General features: G+C 42.6%; 1 protein-coding gene across 2 annotated transcripts in view; it reads left to right on the top strand.

Annotated features, from left to right (window-relative positions):
* Nucleotides 1–17087, top strand: part of KCNJ16 (potassium inwardly rectifying channel subfamily J member 16) — a 48639-nt gene extending 31552 nt beyond the window's left edge. The window contains exons 3-4 of one of the 2 annotated variants that reach the window (XM_073310720.1): nt 12614–12751; nt 14156–17087. In XM_073310720.1, coding sequence (XP_073166821.1) covers nt 14277–15506 — 1230 coding nt within the window. In that variant the 5' untranslated portion in view covers nt 12614–12751; nt 14156–14276 and the 3' untranslated portion in view covers nt 15507–17087. The remainder of the gene's footprint in view (nt 1–12613; nt 12752–14155) is intronic. The other variant, XM_073310719.1, reaches the window with a different exon arrangement.
* Nucleotides 17088–25020: the final 7933 nt, after the last annotated feature.

Raw genomic sequence — 25020 nt, 5'->3', positions numbered from 1 at the left:
ACCTAATAGGGAGGGACAGATTACCCCACATCTGCGCAATGCAGAGTTTCTTGCACCTTCCTCTGAAGCATCTGGTTCTGGCCACAGTCAGATACAGGCTACCGGACTAGATGGATCTCACATCTGATCTGGTCTGGCAATTCCTATCTTCTGATGGGTGGATGAAATTGCCCAGTGGGAGGGTGTAAAGGAAGAAGAGTAGGGAGCCAAGAGGAATCTCTTCATCCTTCTCAACCATATTTATACTCACATTGATATCTGAGATTCAAGGGCCTAAATTGGGTGCTGAAATACCATACTGATGGGGATGGCATATGAACTTCAATATAGAATAGAACTCATAAAACCCACACACTAAGATGAAACTAAGGATCTGTAAGTGTACAGTCCAAACACACACACACACGACTTTTCCCTTACAGGTTATTTTAATTATCTGCCTCTCAAAACACCAGCATACTGTAAATTAAAGTATTATTGGACTCAGGAGGAAAATGGCAATTGAAAACAACAGCTGTGGCCAACAACATGCTGAGCAGGAGATTTGGCAAAAGCAGCTGCCTAGACTCAGAGTAACCTACCTTTCCAGGTCACTTGTGGCCTTTCTGGGAAGCTGACCCTCATATGGAAGTACACACGAGTGGGTCAACTCCCAGAGATGCTGGGAGTCTCTTGAGAAGTACAGATTGCACTCCTTTGCTACCCATGCCCTAAATTCCCATTGACGCTATTGGGATCTGAGCACCCTGTATGGGAATCCCAGTGCTCCATGGGATGAAGCCTGAAGACAGATAAACTTGCAGATCTGTTTCTGTGGGAAGGGAGGAGGGGGAAGTAATCAAACTTAAAAGAAAACTTTTGTGCCACGAAAGCAATTGCTGTCATTTTAGCAAGCCAGCCAGTCCTAAAAATCAAACTGGGATACTGTCTGCTTGAGAAATCCAGTGATAGGGCCCTAATCCAAAACCAATTGCAGTCAGTGAGAGTCTTTGCATTGGGCTTTGGATGAGGCCCTGCATACCCTGCTTACTATATTTCAAAAGCTGATAAAAAGATGTGATAAATGAACCCCCAAAATATTTGGAGGCTCCTTTCGTTTTGGATAAAGCATCTAAAACTTGGGATGAGCCATAGGACTATTGGAGTTGCCTGACCAGATCAGACCACAGGCCCACAGACTCCATTATGCCATCTAAGATGCTCCTGTCCTGATATCTCAGGGAAAGCTGTCAGCCTTATCTCAATTAATGCACAAAGGGGGAAATTCAGCTCTGTGCTAAGCACCAATACACCTCTTTCTTCTCACTGAAGCCCTTAAAATAGGTCTGAATTGAGACCTCTTGGGTTTTTTCACCTTCCTCTGCAGCATGGAACACGGAACACCTGCTTGGATCATGTGGGCCCATCTCACTTCATCGAATCTCAGAGACTTCAGGCCCTGGTGACACCTCAGTCTCTCCAGTTCTCTGCGTCTGGCACACAACAATTTAGCTTCTTGAGGACTGAAATGCTTTAGTCTAACTTAAGTTTTTAGTCTTAATAATGTGGTTTTGGGGTGTAATTTAATGGCCTATGTTATACAGGAGATATGACTTGATGATCTAATGGTCCCTTCTGGCTTTAAACTATGAAACAGAGACCTCTGCACAAGTGTGAATACCCAAAGCCAATAGTGCCAAGATGTACATGGGAGGAAAAATATCTTCCTGGCCTATGTAGCCATTGACAAGTTGACATCCAGGAACATAAAATTTGATCACCCTCATTTTAGCTTGCATAACTACATGTGTTAATATCGGTCAGAAAATCATCCAACCCTTTTCCTAAAAAAACAGATACATTGTTTGACTCAATACTGAGCCAGCACTTATCTCAACCTCTTTGATCGGGAAATTAGGCTGGAAAGCACAGGTTTTCTGGTGAGATTTCCTAAACAATTAGATCAGCCTGGATGGGATTAGTTTTATTTACCTGTTTTATTTTTAGTTTTTTCTCTCTCCCTCTTTCTTCACCCTTCCATTTGCTCCCTGAAGTGAAGAAATATGATATTTTTTACAACTCCACCCTATTTTAGTTTTGAAAATATAAAGGCCATACTAATTCCATCAGCATCTTATTTTATTAGGTGGGACAGGACAGCTTCTGGGAATTGTAATGAGATTCACATCAAGGTCATTGATTTGTGAAACTGAGATCAGTAGTAACCAAACATTGTTGCCATCTGCAGCTGTTTTGTGATCCACAGAAATTAGTCCTTGGTCTCGGTCCATCTTTTAGTGACCTTTACACACAAGAAAACAACATTGGCAAGATTTTCAAAAATGGCTAGTGATGTTTGATTACCCTGCCTGAGACAACATAAAGTGACCTGGCTTTCAGAGAGCACTTTCTGAAAACCTGGCCCCTTTAAGGTCTCTCAAGTTGGGCAACCAAAAATAGAGACACCCAGTTATCAGGCATCTTTTGAATATCTTGGCCACTATTGAAAAACAGAGTGTGTTTTGGCAGAAAGAAGCTGGATTTTATGACCTGGAGAATGGACCCTAAGAGAGTCCGCTTCAGAAAAGGTTAAGCCTAGAACTCTGTGAAATGTTTACAATGAAGCATGAAACCACAGGACACTTGCTTCATTTTAAGTTTCGTTGCAAACTCAGTCCAGGGTCATGAACTATTGGTTCAAAACCTTGGCCCAGTTTTGAGCCAGCCTAGTTTGATTTATTGCTTTGTAAACTGTATGTCTCAGAGAGATGCAAAACTATATGAAATTCAGCAGATCTGACTAAGTTTGAGAGTTTTGTGGGGAGACAGAAAGATCAAATTCAGACCTGGTGTTGTGAACATGTACAAATACACTTACATCAAGGGAATGCACTTGTTTGCCCCAGGTCTGAACCTTACCTAGTGGGTGTAAACTCACAGCCTACTTGCTTGAAATCCTGTGACCCAAACTCATTGAACTTTGCACAGTAAGGGGCACTGTTGGAGCAGGGCCTGGGGGAAGCTTGCTTTGATGCTGGCCATGTATGACCTGTTCTACAGTAATTGGAGGAATTCAATCAGTACTAATATGTGATATTGGCCATGAGAGCCCTAAAATCACTTATTTCATTAAAAAAACCCTAATATATATATATATGCTGTAAGAAATCATGTTGCCTAATTTTTCCTCATGGAGGCTCCTGATGATTCTAGATGGCTACAGTGTTGCACCAGCATGATCCCCATCAGCATTAATGCTCTGATTTTGATTTATGTCAACCACTACCACAGTACCAGTATGCTCACCCCATATCTCACCCCTCACCCTCCATAGCAGCAAAATGACCAACCATTGCTACAGAATGGCCCTGCCTCTGCTGCTTGGAAAACCTGCACTCCTTTGGAGATGGTAGCTAGCTTTGTCCCATATAGTCCATAAGCATATGGGCCATATTCTCAATTTGTGTAAGTCACTGAACTTAACCATTGGCTTCAATGGAGCTAGGCCAATTTACAACTGAGGGTCAACCCCATAGAACCTGGGGTATTCAGAGTGTAGATCACATTCTTGTCAGAGATTTTTAATTCTATTTTGCTTTCCAGGCTCGGGATACCTCTTGTTTAAATTTAATTTTGTACATGAGACCCATGTTCTACATGGGAACACAGTGACGTTTGGATATGGTTGAAAAAATGGAGATTCCCACGAGGAGAGAACTCTGCCCACCCTGCATTATCCTTTGGCAAGGGAAGAGAACATAGTCTACCAAGGGGGCAGAAGTTCCCTGAGAATGGGAGGGCAGAGAGATAGGAGGGGAAGAGAGAGAAGATACTAAGACTTACCAGGGGGAAGAGGGTGGATAGAGGGGGCAGCTGGCTCCAGGCTGGGAAGGATGTCCTGCAGGTTCCTACTTACTTCTGAGCCCATCTTTGGGTCCTGCCCTTGCCTCCAAGTTTACATGTAGGGGCACAGCCCACACAATATTTCCACTATAGGAGTGTCAGCCCCACCCCCATTTCCCATGTTCCATGGCCCCTGTGGTCTACAGCTGGAATTAATATGGATCCTATTTTCTTGATATTACTAAATTGCATTAAACTCCCATCCTGGGAGTTGTTCACTCCAGAGCTCATACCACATACTCTTTTGGCTGTCATCCCTGTTCCTTTAAGAATGTGGCACCCTTCTGGAGGTTGTGTGCATAAATGGGCCATCTATGCTGAAGTTGCAGAGTAAAGAGGTTGGGATGGACCATAGAAGCATCATTTGTCTTGCAGAAAAAGGATTAGATAATGTGATAGAGATTAGATCATATTAACATGGTAATATCATTTTTCTTCTGTGTGTCAGCTGATAAGCACTCTAGGTAGGCATTTTTCTAACATATACAACATTGCACAGTTGGCTAGTTGAAATAGAAGAGTATTAACGTTCCTCTACAAGATGAAGGATTCCAGACTAGATAAAGCATGGGTCTGGTCCGACATTGGGGGGCCCTGCATTTTCTGTATTACGCACTTTTAAAAACCCGATCCTCAGCTGGTGTAAATTGACATGATGTCGTTGAAATCAAAGGAGCCAAGGCAATTTATACCAGCTGGGCATGTGGCCCATGATGTTCAGGAAAAATATCCCTACTCACTTGCTTTTTTTTTTTAATCACAGTGTATTTCTATTGTGTTTATAATGTTTTTATGATGAATCACTGTGCTGTACTTGTAAACAGCTTTGTGAGGGGAAGGCGGGATGTTTTATCAGGCCTGTCCCAAGCGAACTCAGTGGCAGCAGGCCCATAATAATGATTAAATAATTCTTTATGAAGAACAATATTAATACCAATAGTGCCCTGTTAAAACCTACTGGATGTGAATGGTTTTAGGTTTCATGTCACATATTTGAAAGAAATAATCCACACCTGCATGTCCTGTAACATACAAATAGGTCACCATATTCACCAGTGGATCGGCCGTGTAAAACATCTAATTTCTGAGAGGATTATTGTTCTCCTGTAAGTCCAAAGCAGGGGGGGAAAATGACCCATCAACGCAAAAGATGAAGGGAGCAATTTCTCGGTTGCTGAATAACTGAACAAATGCCATTCTGAAGAAACCCCTACTATCCTCTGAAGTGCCAGAGTGCCAGTATTTTCATAGCTCGAATTCTTGAGTCAGTAGAAACTGTTAGAGCTGCAATCTGACATGATAATGACATTTTTTTTCCAGCAACCTCAGACAATACCCTTTGCATTGCCTTCTCGTCTTTAATTTGGTAGTTCTCTTTCTAGGGTTGTATTCCAAGCAACTGTCATTTCATCCATGTGGACCAGGTAGGATGAGACAAAAGAATACATCAAGCAAGTATTATGTGATATGATCCCTCAGGAACTCTGCAGCATGACTGCTGAGGAAGATGGGCGATCACAAATTTGTGCCAGATTTTTCCCTCTGAATTGGATTTCTTAATCAAAGTATTTAATGCCAAATGATCCAAGAGGACTATCCGAAGGGAGACACTTCACACAAGCTTTATTGTGAGCCATGCGTCCATAATCACTCTACGTCTGTGCTACAAACTCTCAGTGTTAGTTCATGATCCTTCCATGCTTGCCTTCCTCCAATACATCATTTAGTCTGTACCTATTATTGGTACCACCTGTCTCCTCCTCCAGTCGGGCAATCCCATCTTCTCTTATGCTCTTGATCCTCTATAGTGAGGCAGTCTCCTCACCTCTTACTCCTCTCTTGAACTGATCTTACCCAACCTATTAACTGCATCCACTACCATGATACCTGAGCACCTAGTGTCGGACCCAAAACCTGTTTGAAACAATCAGTCTTTCCATTGACTTCAGTGGATTTTGCATCAGACCTCTAGTGAACTAGGATTACCAAAGGCGCTGGTTAGTCAGCTGGCAGGATTCATATAGCCACAAGAGATCCCATTCAATCACAACTAGCCAACACTTCCTCCTCTCCAGCTTTTTATATATATTGCGTGTGTGTGTGTGTGTGTGCGCAATAGAGCATGTAGCAATCAAACTCCCCACACCATGCTGCAGTCACTAACCTATCATCATGAAGACTACTCTGAAATATTTCTCCACCTTTCGTACTCTACAGACGAGCTTAAATAAAGGGCAGAATTGGAAAGACAGGGCAGCATGGGGCATGGTCACTTGCTAGGATTATCTGACTACCTCTGACTAAATCAATTCCCTACCACTGGAGGATCTCAGGCACTGGTACACCCTCAGTCCCTCCTGTCCTCTGCCTGTGGATCGTACTAGTTTAGTCTCCTGAGGGCTGCGATACTTTGGTCTAATTCTGATTGTTGGATTTGACGTGTAGCTGGTGGGTGGTGTTTGACCTCCTGTAAGTCACAGGCCACCAGACGCAATGATATGGTGGTTTCTTCTGGTCTTAAACTCAACGACTTTGCAAAAGCGGCTCTGAACACTTGCATCGCAGCCTTGTCATTATTATTTATTATTTGAATATTTGGTGGATGCTAGCACTGTGCTTGGTACAGTCTGATGTGTAAAGGGATGTACGTTTTCTGCCTCAGGGAGCTGTAAATATACTGTAACAAATCAATGTAATGGGAAATGTAATACCTTGATACTCGAGGTCTGGCTTTAGACTATACAATCACATTACAAAACCAGTCCTTCCGAGCCCCCAAATCTACATACTATTAAAAAATAGTCAGTTTTTGAGAGCAGAGATGGCAGCAGTGAAACACTGCAAATAAAGGGATTGAGGGTGTAGGCTCTGTTAACTGAAAGTGGCCAGCATTATCTAATCTGATTCTATCATTGTTCCTGACCTTCCATTTACCTTGTTGAGTATATTATTATATTACATCATGTCCTATTTAGAGCTGCAACAAACTGTTCTACTGTCCTTTGCCAGCACGAGCTGATGGAAAAGTTCCTCGAAGTTTGGGGAGGATTGTTCTATGCCTCCTTAGGCTGACCCCTACATGTAACCCCTGAGACTCCTTGTGTGGAGAAATCTGGAGAGACAACCAAACCTAAGCTTATCAACCATCAGAGCTGCTGAAATTAACCTTCACTGTGCTCATAATGGAGATCAGCATGTCAGAGAGAAGGAGGAAGAACATGAGAGAGGAGGCAATTAGGCTCAGCATTCACGCTTATATTTAACTGCTTCTCACCTAAAATGCATTAAGAGCCTGGGCCTGCTTCCACTAAAGTCAGTGAGAGGTTTGCACTGACCTCCACACGAATGAGATCAGACAAGCATCTCTTCTGTTGCGTGTGCTCATGCTTATTGTGTTCAGCAAACCTCTAGGGATACACCATGTGCCAAGCACACCATCTTTAAAGTGCTGGTGCTCTAGTGGTCTGGCAGGACCCAGGGACCCTTCCGGTGATTTAAAGGGCATTCTGATACTTGCGTCCCAACACCAGAACTTTGAATGCTATCTCTGGCTGCTACTGCACAGAAGCTGGTGAGATCAAGCCCTAACTGTCTGGGTTCTTATATGCCCCCTTTAAAGGCACTTAAAAACAGAAAGTGGGAATCCCTGAAATAACAACATTTTAGGTTCTCTGCCTCCCCAAATTTGCCAAGAGACTGAGATTAGTAGGGAGCCCTAAAATCATCAGTTTCAAGTTGCATGTGCTTTCCATTTCTCACGGTATTTCAATATTTCCACAGCTTGATCCTGGCTAAAGCCAGCCAGTGCATAGGGCTAAAATAACATTAAAATATTTCTTTTACCCCAGATCTGGGAGTTGGTCTTAGTTTTGGACAAAGCTCTGGATCATTTCTTTAACTCTGAACCTGGTCACCTATCTTAGTAAGTTACCAAGTGAAATCAACTTCCAAGCCTCTTTTGTCAACCCTCAATGGCCAAATGCCTTCTCTCTCTCTCTCTCTCTCTCTCTGTCTCTCTTTTAAACAAGATCTGTTTTACTTAGATGAATTAAATGTCAATGTATTTGTTGCTGTGAGTTGTTCCAGTGCCGATTACAGTACCATTGCATGACTTTAAAGTCTGTGCAACTGTCTGGTGCTACATGCTATTTATGTCTGCCTTTTAAAATGTTTAATAAACACTTTTATATTGATATTTTAAGTCTTCTGTCTCTCACTGCGGTTTGGAATGGGTAGTCCAAGAAGGATATTTTTTTTTCTTCTGCCCGTCTCAGATCTCAGCCCTTACAGAGCTTCTTTTTATTTCTTTGTTTGGATTTTTTTTTAAAAGAACAGTCTTTAAATATGTAAAATGATGTAGGGAAAAGGCATCACTTATGGGAAGCTACTACTAGAACTGAAACAAATATCTGAAGAAATATCTGTGCAGGACAATACTGTTGCCAGTTGGCATATTGCAGCCTTAGCACCCTGGATTGATTCAAACATGCAAGCTGTGATTCAAACATTCAAACTGAAGAGAACAAAACGAGGACACAGAATTCATATGAAAGAGAAACGAGAGTCATTTGATTTGAAAAACTTCACTCCGTTGACTTCAGAGGAATTACTCTGCATTTAAACCTCTGACTATGTCTCATTGCGATGGTCCAGATGCTGCTCTTCCTGATATCAGTATTAAAACACACATTGACTTAATCGATGGGCGGAGGGACAGATCAGTGGTTTGAGCATCGGCCTGCTAAACCCAGGGTTGTGAGTTCAATCCTTCATTTAGGGATCTGAGGCAAACATTGGGGACTGGTCCTGCTTTGAGCAGGGGGTTGGACTAGATGACCCCCTGAGGTCCCTTCCAACTCTGATGTTCTATGTTGCAGGACCAGCTGTTTAGGCCCTGATCCAGCAAAGAACCTAATCTCATGAGTAGTTTCACTGAAATCAGTGCAAGTACTCACATGCTTAAAGTTAATCACATGCTTAACTGGATAGGTGCCTTAATGCAGATCACTGATTTGAGGATTCCATCACTGGCTGGGACTTGAGCCATGGTGAGGAACTTTGGCTACAAAAGGAATCGTGCTAGAGAAGAAGGTATAATGAGACTTGAGTCAGGAGTGGGTAAGACATTATTTGAAACTGGGACTAGTGAAGACTCTTTCTGTCTGTAGAGGAGGAGAGGGACAGGTTGGGTAAGAACAGGTATCCTAGGACCAAAAAAGGACTGCTTTGGCAGTCATGGAAAAATAGGGTGAGGGATTAGTGAGATAGTAGCCTACTAGAGCATATGGATGGGTGAAAACTTTCAGACAACCAAGAGATAAACTCAGTACCTTCCTGTGCTGGGAGAAGTAAATGTTCCCTTTGCAGAAGAATAATCAAGGAAAAGGCCTCATTTGAGATTCTTCAACCTATAATAGATTTTTTTTTGTTTTGTTTTGTTTTTTAAAAAGAGGAACTAGAGTATGAATCAGTTCCAAACCAGTTCTAAATATTTCAGCTCTTCACATTTCTTGTCTCTGAACTGAAAGTCATCCAGGGTTACACAACAATGTACAAAACTGGAAAACTTTCAGCTCCCCCTCCAACATGTGGTGGGAAAGTGTGACGCGATTGCTAAGCCAACGCTAAAGTGAGATTCACTGAATGCATCAGGGGTTAGAGGGAGAGTACACAATTTCATTTGCAGGTTTCAGATTGTTTTCCTTTTGATTTAATCTGATTCTCAGAATAGCATTATTTTGGAACAAAGATTTTCACACTGTTTTGCTTAATATTTTACAACCAGACTGTTGACTGACGTATCATTGAACAAAAATTCACCTCTATTAGTTTACATAATGACGGGGAAACTAGCTTCATCATGGGTGTAACAGCAACTAATAGGGTATTAGGTGAAGGTGCTACAGTACGCTTGATTTAAAGTGACACTGTCACACTCAATAAGCTCAAAATTACGTGATTTAGTTGGAACGCATGTTTACTGTGAGTGTCCAAAGACTTCAGCTGGATGCTCAGTGCTCCAAAGCTATTGCTTCTCTGACCAAGTTGACAAAATTCAAATCAGAGTTCAGGTCTTGGGAGATGGCCAAAGAGCGTTCAGACACGATGAGAACCCCTCAATACCTTCATCCAACATTGAACCAAATTGGAGCTATTTTGAGATTTGAAAAAAATGTATACATTTTTTCCCTTTGTCTGCTTTTTTTATACGGCTCTTCAGACTTGGGTTCCACTCACGAGAAGAGGTGAAAATAATGATATATACAAGTTTGCATGACTCACATCCTTGTCTGAGAGTCAGAAGACCCGAGTCTATGCTTGACTCTGCCACTGACCTCTTTGTGACCTTGGAGAAGTTATTTCACCTCTATGCATTACTCCCCCTTCTGCCTTTTGTCTGTCTGGTTAATTTTGGGGGTAGATTTTCAAATGCACCAGTGTGAGGTAGGTGCTCAGCTCCAATCATTATAGCTCTTTTGGACAGGGGCTGTCTCTCAAAGTTGGATCCTGATCTTGGTTCAAATAATTAAGAAGAGAGTTCTGATCTCTGGCCTGATTTCTAGACCTCTGGGGTTCATATAGAAGCTTTGGATCAACCTCTGAAGCTAGGGATGTTTACCCTCACGGAATCTATCCCTTCTGAAATTTGCCCATTGCTATGCACCTTCCTACCCAGCTCAGCCTTACTGCTCCATTTCTAGCAGCAACCAGTTTTCTTTCTTTCTTTCTTTCTTTCTTTCTTTCTTTCTTTCTTTCTTTCTTTCTTTCTTTCTTTCTTTCTTTCTTTCTTTCTTTCTTTCTTTCTTTCTTTCTTTCTTTCTTTCTTTCAGATACAATAACAAGAAGTAAATCTACTCAGCAAGAGTCTTGTAAATTTCAACACACTTCCTGCGCTGATGAAGAGAGCAAAATGGTTGGAGAGGAGAGAGGAGGAGGGGAAAGAAAAAAGAGGCTTATGATGTTCATGCTCATGGCCAGGAACAAAAAAAGAGTTAGTGTGTTAGCACAAAAATGTTCCTTGGCAATATCTGAGATTCATTTGCAGCAACTGATCCATGAGCTTTAGTGAGAGGAGCATGTCTCAGAATCAATTCTTTTTCTGTTAATCTTTACTAGATGGCAAAACCTTTAGTCCAGTTCATAGAATTTCATGTGTCTTTTCAGACAAGGTTTCATCCATTCCTTTTAGGAGGACAATTTTACGGGATCATAAAATGTAGGTCTGAAAGGGAGCTCAGTAGGTCATCTCGTCCATCCCTTCATGCTGAGGCAAAGAGCAAAATAGACGCACTTAAAAGATTTTGGAGCAGAAGTCCCATTGTAGGTAAATGGGATGTATGCGCCTAAGTCCCTTAGCTTCTTTTGAAAAATCTCTCCATTAAAAGGCAAATAATAATAGTCCTCACATTATTCTACAAAAGGAATAATGACACAATGGATTTAGACCAGAACTTGAAGCCAATAATATCTGAGTTCAGAGTCTAGCTCGATCTTTGATTTGTTATTGGAAAGTCATGTGACTTCTCTGTATCTCAATTTCCCCATTGATAAAAGGGGATTAAAATACTGACCCATCTATTTTAGGGTATTGGAGGATGGGCTTTAATACTTTGAAGATACATTCAATATCATCGGTCAATATAAAATATTTACTACATGAAATTTACTCATAGGTCAACCTTAACATGTTCAGATTTTTTTCATATTATTGGCTTGGTTTTTCTTTAATCACAAATCTAAGATACAGGGCAAGATATTTTAAAATACCTAAATGAATTAGGAGCCAAAATTGCAGACTTTCAATGGAATTTGGGCTGCTAAATCACATAGCTGCTTTTGAAAATTGTTACCTACAGTTTTGTTGCATGTCTTCACGATAATGACAAAAATACTTACATACTAATATTCATGAATGTATAGATAATACTATTTGTAACACAGTAGTATGTAGAGGCCTGAACTGAAATCAAAGTCCCATTGTGTTAAGCATTGTACAAGCATATGTTCAAATACTGTTCCTGGCATCTCACACGTTACTGTAAAATGAAAGCTCTCCAGGGGTTTATGTGCAGTAGAATGTGCTTGAGAAGAAACCGGTTGCCAGCACCATTAGAATTTAAGATGGTTCCAATGGAATGCCATTTTTCAAACATGATGATTTTCTGTTGGAAGCAGTAGAGAGCAGAGTCAACTCAGTAGCCCTTGATTTATGAACTGTTTTCTTGCTCTCAGAATCCCATGATGTTTGTGGTTTCTTAAGGAACTATTGTTTGAACCAGTCAACAAGAACAACAATTATAACCCTAAGCATGTTTTTTCATTTGAAATCATATTGGTCTTTGATCAGATTTTGCCTCATTTTCACACCTCACATCATGGAGTATTTTCAAATAATAAAACTGTTCCCAACTTTTGTTCGTTGTTCAACGGCAACTTATTAAATGGTAGGTCAAGAGTCTGCAATGGACGACACTACAGTGCATATTTAAAGCCACAAGTAAAAGCAAATCATACAAATGTTTCCAAAGACTGTGTTCCAAGGAGTATTTTTGGAAACATTCATGTTGTGTTTTTTAATGAAGGCCACATTCTGAGGCTACGACACCATATGTCACATTCATTTTTGTACCAAAAGGGAAAAAATAAAAAAGAAAAAGAAAGAAAAGGAAAGTATGTTTGGCTTTTAAGTGTTTTTGGAATAGTGTCTAAGCATGCCTATCATTCTCTTCAGATGTAAGAAGAATTTTTGGCCTGTTAATTTAGCTCATCCAATATTCCTCTCTATGGGACAGCTTCTCCAGTATCTTGAATCTTGCGTGGTCATTTACGCCCATGCAAAATGACTACAGAGTTGGTGGAAAATACCCAGGTTGGTTGACCAATGTTTTATTTCCTTCCATGGGAAAGTTTCACTTTTCATTGGAAAACCTAAAGCTAAAAATGTTCAGCTAAAAACTTAAAAAAACAGAGGGTGGGGGAGAAGGAACACTGGTTTTTGGTTGAAAAATCTGATTTTTTTGAGGAGAGCAAGCACTTTCAACAAAGAATGTTGTTCAGTTGAAAACTCAGTTTTCTGTCAAAAAAGTTATGCTTGAAAATTTTCAGCCAGCCCTACAATCAACTCTGATTTGTTGGTGTTTCAAACCCACTAGGCATGGGTATACATAACCATGAAATGTGCCAGGCATTGGTTAGTCAGTACCTCAGTCTCTCTTTTATTACATGTTGCAATGTGACATGATTATAGGCCCCTATTCACCTCTGACTCAAACCAGTTTTATACCAGTCAAACCCCACTAATGTCAATGGAGTTACCCCTGATTTACAGCAATGTGAGAGGAGAATCTGGTCCACTGATGTCATGTATATGATGTCATCTGCTTAGCCCTAGGTAGAAAAGAGGTTTAGCCCCTTCTAGCAATATAACTAGCAGAACTTTGCAAAACTGTGGAAGAAAAACTTCAGCAAGCTAGCATAGTCCTTCTGGAGCTTGGTGGGCCATCAAGAGCTTAGAAGACTGTGCATGTGTGAAATACTCTCCCATGTTGGTATGATACTGGGAATGATGATTCAGGTCTAAGTTCTTTTTTCAGTTATACAGTTATAAATCCAAAGTATGTCTATTGACTTCAGCTGAGTTTCTCGGAATTTGCAGCCATGTCACTGAGAGCAGAAGTTGGCCCTCGGAACCAAATTTTGAAATGTAGGTGCTTACGTTCATTTTCAATGGACTGTTTCAGTTGACACTTAACACTTCAGTAAGGTATCAGTGTGCCTGTGAGCTCCCCTGAGTGCCTCAGTCTGTAATTGGGCAACCAGATTTGGGTTTCTAAGCTTGGCAACTGGGTGCATCATTTCAAGAATCTCTCTATTCTAGTTCATTCATTCCAGCTCTTTCTTCAAAAGGTCCATCTGCAGGTGCTTGTCATTCCTATTAAGGCTTCATGGTAATCCAGCCTGACCAAATGCTACTTGTGAGAAACATTAGAAATATAATATATAAAATAGAAAAAAGAAATCTTCTTTGTTGTCCATTTTGATGGGATAAAAAATCTTTTAAAAGTTCAGGAAATTGCCAGAAAGTTTTATTTTCCAAGTACAGTCCCAAATTAATGATGTTTTCTGAGGTGAGAGGCATAATCAATACTTAATATTTGTACAACTTAATAGGAGTTACTGAAACCATAGAGGTAATGTGCATAGTTTAGGTGTCACAGAAAGTCCAGCATAGGAAATCAAAAGTAAACTTTCTTCTCTTCTTTTTCTTTTGTAGATTTCAAATGAGGAGAGAGAATAATTAGCCACTGGAACCACGGACGTGTCCAGCGACCTGGGGCCACTGAGCCGACACAAGACAGATGACTGAGCACTGTGATCACTAGAGGCTTGTAAACATGCAAGGAAATAAGCTCAGCTACCAAAACTCTGCCCAAGAATGCACCACAATGGGGGCAAAAAAAATGCGGAAGAGATTTCTCCACAAGGATGGCAGCTGCAATGTGTATTTCAAACACATCTTTGGAGAATGGGAGAGCTACGTGGCTGATATATTCACCACACTAGTGGACATCAAATGGCGCCATATGTTTGTGATATTCTCTTTATCTTACATTCTTTCTTGGCTGTTCTTCGGCTTGGTCTTTTGGCTTATAGCAATCCAACATGGAGATTTAGTACATGATGAAGAAATGACCCCTTGTGTTGATAAGGTGCATAGCTTCACAGGAGCATTCTTATTCTCACTTGAAACCCAGACAACCATAGGCTATGGCTTTCGTTGCGTCACTGAAGAGTGCTCTGTAGCGATCCTCATGGTGGTCCTACAGTCAGTATTAAGCTGTATTATTGACACATTCATTATTGGAGCTGCCTTGGCTAAAATGGCCACAGCTCGAAAGAGAGCTCAGACCATCCGCTTCAGCTACTATGCCACTGTAAGCCTAAGAGATGATAAACTCTGCCTCATGTGGCGCATTGGTGATTTCCGGCCAAACCACATGGTTGAAGGCACAGTAAGAGCTCAGCTTCTGCGCTACATGGAAGATAAGGAAGGGAGAATGACAATGGAATACAAGGACTTGAAGTTACTAAATTACCAGGTCATACTTGTTACACCAGTGACCATCGTTCATGAAATTGACCATGACAGCCCTTTATACGGTCTAGATCGGAAAGCTTTGGCCAAAGACAGTTTTGAAATCTTGGTTACATTTGTCTACACTGGGGATTCAACTGGAACTTCACACCAGTCTAGAAGTTCATACGTCCCCCGAGAAATCCTTTGGGGACACAGGTTCAACAATGTCTTGCAGGTGAGGAAAAAATACTACAACGTGGATTGCCTACAGTTTGAGGAAACCACGGAAATTTATGCTCCCTATTGCAGTGCAAAGCTTCTGGATAGGAAGGAACATGAATGGAACAGAACTAAGAAAACATTGGACAGAGGAACAAGTACATCAACACTGGAGGTCAGAGATACATCATTTAAGGCAGTTGCCCTCATCAGCAGTTCTGAAGATCCAGAAGATCTAATGAAAGCTGTCAAACAAGATTCTAGAGAACTTCCTCATCAGAAAGATCCGTTGACCTTAAATAAAATCTTAGCAAAGTCCAAGATCTAGCTATTCATTGCCATTAAAATTACTGCCCCAACTGTTCCCTAAGCAGCCTGTAAAATATAACCACTGTTGAACTCCATACACAAAAGTATTTACATAATAAATCTAATTCTAAGTGTATTAGAGAATGAAAACAATATAATGTATCCTGTAGGTAGATTTTTCAAAGCTACTTAATTTATTTGGATGGCCAATTCCCAAATTAATGGGATCTGGGTATCCATCATCTCACTGTGGCTTTGAAAATCCCAAACAATTTCTCCATTCAAAACCTGAACATATATTGTATTTTGAATCTCAAAATTGTAGATGAAATTTTTTTGCAAAGATTCTTTTTGAAAATGTTTGGGAAATTTGGTTGTTTTGAAATCAGCATATACAGTGGTAGAATCTTTTGAAAATTCATGTTTTTGAAGACAAAATCCATAATATGGTAATGAGAACAGATCTATAATATGGTCACAGTGATGAACTCTGACAAGATTCTTTGCAACGCTCAGGAAGTGAAACCCAGGAGCTGTAACATAAAACAATATTGTTGCCTTGCTTTTGTTATTTGTTCTCCCTTTATCTGATCACTTTGGTATTCTGGATTCTATTCTGAACCCTTAATACAGATTCCCTTGTTAATCCGGTTTTCACAGCAGTCCACCTGTAATCTCCTCTGCATTATCTACAGTGTACGTCTGTTACAATTAATACAGTTCCTTGCATGGAACACTTTTCCAACAAGAAAAGGTGTCTCTGGAAACAGAACTATTGAATTGATGATGATGGGCGATTACTTGTTACCGGGTATGATCATCTTCCATGGGAGTTATGGGTCCTCAGGTGGCTAATAAGGCCAATCCTTGAACCACAAGTTCTATTACGATGAGGGCAGATGTTTTCAGGCTCAGCAGGAGGCTGTGGATCATGACCAACTGGCTGTTGACTGGAAGCCAGTCTCTCCTTCCTCCTGCACCTCTTATCCTCTTCAGCTTGTTGGCGAGGAAGTTCAAAATGCAGGGGAACATCACGTAGGACTTCACTCCATTTTAAGCGATCCTGGACAAGTGTCTCCCAAGTGTCAATGTCAATATTACACTTTTTTAGGTTGTCCTTCAGCAAGTCCTTATAACGCTTCAGTTGTCCACCCACATTACGCTACCCCTCTTTTAGCTGAGGGAACAGGACCTGTTTTGGGAGGCGATGGTCTGGCATACGGACAACATGACCAGTCCAGCGAAATTGCTGATGGATTATCATTGCCTCGATACTGGAGGTCTTTGCCTCTTCCAGAACACTAATATTGGTGTGCCTGTCTTCCCATTTGATCTTCAGAATCTTACAAAGAGAGTGTTGATGGTGCCTCTCAAGGACTTGCAAGTGGTGTCTATAGGTTGTCCAAGTTTCGACTCCATACAACAGTGTTGGGAGAATAACGGCTTGATAAACAAGAAGCTTGGTGAACTATTGAACTATGCACTTTGCAAATGCATTAAACCCATTTGGGGATTTTTCATTCTCTATCACCAATTGCTGGTCTGGCAAACACCTAAATGAGTAGATTTACTCATGTAATAAAGCAACATGTGTGAGTAAGTGTTTGTGGAAGAGGGTTTTATACTTAGGGTTTCATTATATACAAGTTCACAATAAGCAGGTTGCCCTTTTCTGTAAATGTCTACTGCTAATCAAATCCAGAGTACAGTCATATGCTTCCTGCTGTAGATACAGATATAGATGTGTGTGTGTGTACAAGAATGTATGTTCTGAGGCATAAGCCAACTGATGTGGGTTAGGAAGAAACTTCTTCTGTGGGCAGGTTAATTCATAACAGTCCGCTACAGCAATTCTTACAGATTTATCTGAAGCATCTGAGGCTAGCCATTCTTGGATACAGCATGGAAATGCATGCGTTGGCTTTTCATTAATGAAGACACAGGAATAAAGAAATGCATTAAGGGAGAGTGTATGCTTCTGCCACATACAACCCATGATGGCATATCCTCTCTGGATCAGAGCGTTTGCAGCTTCCATGTCTTGTGCACTGAAGATGTCATGGAAAGATTGTCAGGGCGCAAGGGGGTACAGCTGTAGGATGAGAATTTAAAAACAAAAGTGAAGTCCTCAACATTATAAATACATTCCAGGGACGCCTCTTATCAAGAAGGCACAGAACAACCCATCCACAACCCTGTGCTATAGGTGACTTCCACTAGGTATCCCCCTCATCTAAAGTGACCATCCAAGGTTAACATCTGACCTTTATTTGATCCTGGGCTGTTAGCCAAAGAAGCATATCGAGCCCCACTTTCCTTGGTGTTGAGGGCCCTTTTATAGTGGAACTTGTGTGGTTCCACTGTGTAAGCTAGGGGACTAGCTAAAGGTGTGAATGGGGCACAGAACCACGGTCTAGCATGGAGTCCCATTTCACACAAACTTCCCCTATGATGTCATGCAGTGGGCAGGGCATGGCTGGCTCCTGGTTGAATCTTCCATCCTCCCTCCCATAACGGGACTTTGCAAACTCCTGCAGTGGCTGCTTCTGTCTGAATGGCACCACAGCCTGGTGGTGGGTGAGAAAGACGGCTTTTCGCTTCCCACTGGCTCTGGGTATCATCCCCATGCCACACTGGGAACTAGATGGAGAATTTGCCCCTGAAAAGCATGCAGTTTTTTCTCACTCACATCATCAGCAGAAAAATGGGCATAGGGTCTGCACCAAAACCCATTGAAGTTAATGGGAATCTTTTCACCCACTGATCACGGGCCCACAAAGAGCGAGGTGGTGCCTTTCAGCTATGGCCCGGCGATGGGGGCAGGTGGAATTATTTGCTCAGCGGGAACTCCCCAAGGCAATACGCCCCGACTTTTGCAGAGTTCTAGAGAAAGGATTGGGGTGGTGGGGAATGTAGCTGCTATGCAGCCGTTTACAAGGTTGCAGCACATGCTGCTTGTACAGAGGCAGATCTGAAGATTAGGGCAAAAGGGCAAAGGCCTGTATGTAGCTCATCCCTTTGCCGCCCACCGTGGAGAGACTAGGAGAGACTGGCTGCACCAGCAGACTGGGCTCTGAACTGAACAGCCAGTTTGTCTCTTCCCTTTATCCAGGTAATTTTATTTATTTTATTGCAGCAGAACATGTGTGATACTGTGAATTGTTGACTAGAAAGTAAAAATCTCCTTGCAGTGATCTCATTTGCACAGGCTGCATCTCAGTTATTTTCTCCACAAGCTCAGAACTATTGTTCTGAAGTCAAGGATAGTTTATGATACAGGGAATATAATAAGAGCTTATTATTAAAAAAAAACAAAAACATTTTTCCAGATCCGCCCACCACCATTCATTCAGCCAGTTGCCATTTCCTTCCCCATTATCATATATCATTTAGCGCATGTGAAGTCAGTTTTCAGATGGGGAACATAATGTATAATCCCGTTGTTTACTTCTCATTTCTAAACACTGCGCAGGAGGTCTGACTTTGGCTCTCTTTCGAACATGAAGCATTAAGCTGTACAGTCATTTCAGCAAATCGCAGGTGCAATACTGCGCACTGAAGGTGTATTTGTAGGAACAAAGCTGGGTTGATAGACATTTTTTAAAAGTTTCTGCTGTTTTTAATCTGGGAGAATGCACACAGAAGGGGGTTGGGAGCAGGGTGACAATTTTAGGCAGCCCATTTAGGCTACATTTTAACAGCTCACTCTCATTTTCAAACCATCAAGAAAGCAAGTGAAATAACATGTAGGATAAGAACAAGTCCAGAGACTAAAGGAGTGAAGCAATCCTTGTATCGACATTAGGGCCAAGACAGAAAATTTGGATCTGGATTTTGTTCAACTCCGCTCCTTCTCCCCCTCTCCCCCCAAACATTGATCCAGATTCTGGTTCCAGCAAGTTGGAGCCTGCTTATAAGGTCAAATCCTAGTTCTATTGGAGTTGAATGGAAATGAATCAAAGAAGCAGCATGTAGAGTTGGTACTAAACTGGAAAATTCACATCTGGATTTTGATCACTGCCAAATTCAGAACGGATTTCTGATTCTTGCATATCTCTAGGAGTGTTCATCTTTTTCTGCAAATGTGGTATTTATGTTGTTACCCATACTCACTTCACACACATTCACAATGAAACCCCAAAGTACCTCAAAGCTCATTCAGGTTCCATTTCAAACCCAAATCAAAAGATTCCCAAGCCATCAGGCCGCACGTGGGTCCAGAATGGAATCAAACTGGGACAGCCAAGGTTCTGACATAAATGGCAGTTTGGCGTTATGGTTTTCAGGTGAAAATCAGTCCCATCACTTTCCTTCGCAAAGGAAACCCCCATGTAGACTGGAACAGAACCAAAGTTTTGCACCAACCTATATGAAGCAATACAACTGAATTTCATGGAGCTCTAGCTGGACTTCATACAACTAGTGGAAATTCGGTAGGTTGCCAGTGGATGGCAGACATGCAGGGCTGGTAGACCTCGGTTTCCATTTACAGACAAGGGAGGTAAGAAATCAAATCCCCTGGGTTTGCTCTTTGGCATTGACACACTGTAAAGATGAAGCGTCTGACACACACAAAAATAATCATCTGACGTTAGCTCACTCATAGCCAGTGAGACATATTTTTGGTCATCTGTGCGCCACCTTGTGGCCATAACAGGATACAGGCCTGAGCAGTCATTAAGCATGCTGGCCCCACTTTGCTTCATGACTGATGCCGAGGTATATAATTAAACATTTCTGGAAACCACCTACTAGCAGAAAAGGGCTATAGACTAAAAATAATTCCTAAAGCTCAGCCCAGAGAATCCATCCCTTCTCTTTCCATTCATCTTAGCTATTTCCCATGTGCCGATCTCTACAAAATCTGACCACCACTGTAGCCAATAACAACATTTAGGATACATAGAATGCTCCAAATATTCAAAGCACTGTACATGCATCAACCAATTTGTTGTCCTGATATGCCTATGCACTACATTAAAAAGTGTTTTTATAACACATCACAAATGGGGAAGCTACGACAGCAATTATATGGCATTGCCCAAATACAGGATTAGAACTCAGGGCTTCCTAAACCTGACCCTTATCCTCAATCCATTAGACACCACCACCTCATTGCAATAAATCAAAGCTCAGTGAATAAATAATGCTGCTATAAATACTGATTCCACACATGTTCAGTCCCTCTGATTTATACTGTATCATTCCTTTTATATATAGAAGCAGAACTGGAGGGTTGCTTGATTTGCCACCATAGGTTTATATAACCAGCCAAAACTGGCTACACTCCACCAGGGACCTTTCCAATAGAACAACAATCTATTTACAGTCAAAGATACTTACTTCAATGTGTATCAGTGACAAGAAGTTACATGCTGCCAGTCTGTTTGGCTCTGCATGTGTGAGCCCAAGGGCTATCAAGATACTTCATCAAATACAACTACAAAGTATCACTATATGCCTATAATGGTAAATAATACAGAAGAATAGGCAGACTCTAAAATGGAAATACCATAATGATCACTTCACACTCAATGCTCCCTTCACTGTGCATAGCTGAACACAAATATTCAAACAAGTGCCTTTGTGCTTTCTTCCATGCTGCATGGGAGGAGCTCCCTGTAAACATCTGCAGTGCAACCCCCTTGTCTTCCTTCAGATCCCTACTTAAAACTCTCCTGTACCATGGTGCCCACAGAAAACTTGACAATGGTCAGGCAGCTGGAGTCACTGTTTTGCATGCTGAGCTGTATTGTCTCACTGTTTCCTTGTGTACTCTCTGTCTGTTGTCTCTCATCTCATATTTTGATTGTAAGCTTCTCGGGGCAGGGGCCATCTTTTTGTTATGCATTTGTACAGCACCTAACACAATGGGGCGCCTTGGGTCTATGACTGGTGTCTCCAGGTGCTACTACAATACAAAAATGAACAGCACAAAGACAGGCAGGCCAAAGTCCCAGTAAGGTCACCGACCTACACTGATCATGTCAGATATGACCAGCGCTCATTCCCATCATTGTCATGTATATAGGCAGCCTGTTCGGGGTGTGCCATAGCAGTGATTCTCAACCTTTCCAGACTACTGCAACCCTTTCAGGAGTCCGAACCCCGATCCCCGCTGCCCAGGGCTTTGGCATATAACTTAGCTTTTGGGGCCCCTGTAGCATGGGGTCCCAGGGAATTTCCCTGCTTGTCACCCTCTAATGTCCATCTGGCACTTACAACCCCTCTAAACCTCTCCTGAGACCTCCCTCGGGGTCACAACACCCAAGTTGAGATAAATTGATCTAGATGAGTTGATGTACCCCTGGGAAGACCTCTGGGTACTTTGTACCTCCCTGATGGAGAACCACTGTGCTATAGGATTTTAAGTTTTGTATGAAATAGGGTTAGTTTTAATGTGTGTAAAAGCTCTCACAGCTTAGGATGGGCACCAACACCAGAAAATGCAAATAGATGGATAAGTCCTTCCTCTAGGTAGAAAGCTGGAAAAGACTCTTATCAATATAGCCTAGGGGAAAACTTCCCTCTCAGCCCAAATTTAGAGCTAGATTCTGCTATCCTTATTCATGCTGAGTAAAATCAGCCCCACTGATTTCAGTGGGACTGCTCCCAGAGTAAAGCACAGCACAGTAGTATGTGACTAGGGAGGCAGATTCTGGTAAACACCTCACCAGTTAATCACCATGGCTATAGGTTAAAATCCCCTCTCTCTGTTTGGCTAGTCACCAGCCTGTTCACAAAGACATGAATCCCCTCCCCACTGGGTTTTGTTTTATATGTTTGTGGGTGTCACAGTGTGTTGAGCGCCCCACTAACACTCAGGACAGCAGCATCTACTCTCGAAGGGCCCAGCAGCTCTTTCTCCGCCCTCTCTCTTCTTCTTCTTCTGGGGGAAGTCATAAGACACACACTGGCACTGAAGGGGACAGTCTTCCATTAGGAACGCCAATGCAAGAGATGCACCAGGATCACTTTTAAAACTGCATCATATCTGCTATTTCAGGATGCAGGTACAATGCTGCAGGAGATGCAATCATTGCAGAGTAGAAGGTGTGTGTGTGTGTGTGTGAGAGAGAGAGAGAGAGAGAGATAAATAGCTCCTCTGCCCTAGTTAAGTTGGCTTTATTAAAATGGAACAGAGAGGGCTAAATTAACCTCAAGTTTCACCCCCATGAAAGATGTGCTATTTCACAGCAGTGAATTTGGTCCAGTGTAATTACCATACTGCTAATTTCACCAGAGCTGATAAGAGCATGGGAACAGCAGGACCATATAAAGGGAAGACTCACACACAGCTGATCTATATGTAAGGGGACTCTTTCCCCCTTACTAACATTCAGTGCGGGCGTTTTAGTTGCTAGCTCCCAGTACTAAAAAGGGGGAAGCGTCGATGGGGAATCAGGAACCTGAGACTGACAGCCCCCAGGAACAATGGGGAGAGGCCAATGCTGCAGGTCAGCCTGAATGACAGGGCGAGCCAGGCTAATCAGGGAGTCAGGAGGCCAGGGAGGTCCCGTCCTCCGTGTGAGCTGGATTTGCCTGGGTCAGACAGAGTGGGGCCGAGCTAAGGAGAAAGCAGGGGCCTGAGCTGAGCTGGGGAGCAGAGCTGGGCCAGATCCAGAGAGAGCAGCCCCTCTCCTGGGAGCAGAGCTGCAGCCCCAGAGCCAGAGGCACAGCCCAGAGAGAGCAGACTTGCCCTGGAGCCGAGCTGCAGCAACCAGAGCCAGAGGGGCCAGAGAAGCAGCCCAGAGAGCTGGAGGCAGAGCAGCAGCAGTGTTGAGACCGAGTGGTGGAGCTGGGGCTGGAGCAGTCCGGAACTGGGGAGAGCGAGGGGGACCCTGGGCAGCAGGCCCAGCACAGGGAGATGCCTCAGTCAAGAGGCTCTGCAGGCCAGGCTTGGATCGTAACCCTGACAGGGCGGGGACGACACTGGGAAGAAGGGTCCTACCACTGAGAGCGTGTGGCCACCACCAGAGCGAGTGTCCAACCCACAGCATCCCTGCAGCACAGCCAGGGCCTGCGAAGGGGCCTGGGACCTACAAGGAACAGACTGTGAACTGCCCTGACGTTCCAGAGACACGGTTTGTGATGTTCCCTGCCACAGAGCGGGCTGATGTGTTTCCTTTAACCTTTCCCATTTTTCCTTATCCTTTTTAAAATTAATTGTTGATTAAATAAACTTGCATTTGCTTTAAATTGTATGTAATGGTCAGTGGGTCAGAGAAGTGCCCAGTGCAGAGAGAGTACCCCGGAGTGGGGACACCCGAGCCCCTGTCCTAGGAGACCACACAGGGTTGGGGGTCGAGCCCCCCCCCCCCCCCGGAATCCTGGGCCCAGCCTTGTTGGGGTTACGAGGACTCTGCCAGACAGGAGAGTGGAAGGGGAGTCCTCAAGGGCAGGGAGACCAATGGGTAAAGGAAGTGGGAGCGAGGACTCAGATCCTTTTGCTAGCCCACTTCACCGGGGTAGTGCAGAAGCCAGGAAAGTTCCCCACAATAGCGGGACTATTACCTCGCTTACATATAATTATGGATCCCTTTTATGAGCACAGGAAGAACAGAAAAACTGCTTTGTTGAACTGGCTGCATCTATCATGTGGTTACCTATGACACTCAGGTGTGAGAGTTTTTCACATCCCTGAGTGATGTAGAAGGGTCGATCTAATTTTTAAGTGTAGACCAGGCCCGAGTCCCTCTTTGTGCTATGTTTCCTGCTTCACTTTCAAACACCCTCACCCTCGGTGAACCAATACCCAGCAAAGTCCTCTACTCACATACTTCTAATTTCTGGCTGGGCTCACGTACCCCTTTGTCCTAGGTGAGAGCTGCTATAAAGAAGCCTGGTTCCCACAGCCATCCTAAATGAAGGGCGGTGGCCACACCCACCAGCCTAATCATGCTTCGCTCAGCCCACAACATGGATTTGACTAATGTGTCAGGTTCGATTTGTTCTCTGTCTCTCATCCTTTCTCCTTTGTCTATGATTGGGGCCATTATCAGGTGTTCTACCCCAATGGCTCTCAACCCTTTTGTACGTCTGTCCGCCTTTCAGAAGTCTGATTTGTCTCGCATACCCCCAAGTTTCACCTCACTTAAAAACCACTTGCTTATAAAATCAGACACAAAAATACAGAACTGTCACAGCACACTGTTACTGACAAATCGCTTACTTTCTCCTTTGTACCATATAATTATAAAATAAATCCTTTGGAATATAACTATTGTACTTACATTTCAGTGTATAGTATATAGAGCAGTATAAACCAGTCATTATCTGCATGAAATTTTCATTTGTAATTTGTAAAACTCGTGCTTTTTTATATAGCCTGTTGTAAAACTGGGCAAATATCTAGATGAGTTGATGCACCCCCTGGAAGGCCTCTGCAAACCCCCAAGGGGTCTGTGTACCCCTGGTTGAGAACCCCTGTCCTACAATATTTGTTAAATCAGAATAGCATGCGTTTCAGATGTGGAGTTCTGCAAATTCACTCTTCCAGGCCCCAGTACAGGAAAACCGTTAAGCCTGTGCGT

This window comes from Lepidochelys kempii, chromosome 14, assembly GCF_965140265.1.
Source record: "Lepidochelys kempii isolate rLepKem1 chromosome 14, rLepKem1.hap2, whole genome shotgun sequence".
In the NCBI taxonomy this organism is placed as follows: domain Eukaryota; kingdom Metazoa; phylum Chordata; order Testudines; family Cheloniidae; genus Lepidochelys; species Lepidochelys kempii.
The sequence above is the reverse complement of the archived record's forward strand: the minus strand, read 5'-3'. Positions and strand labels throughout refer to the sequence as shown.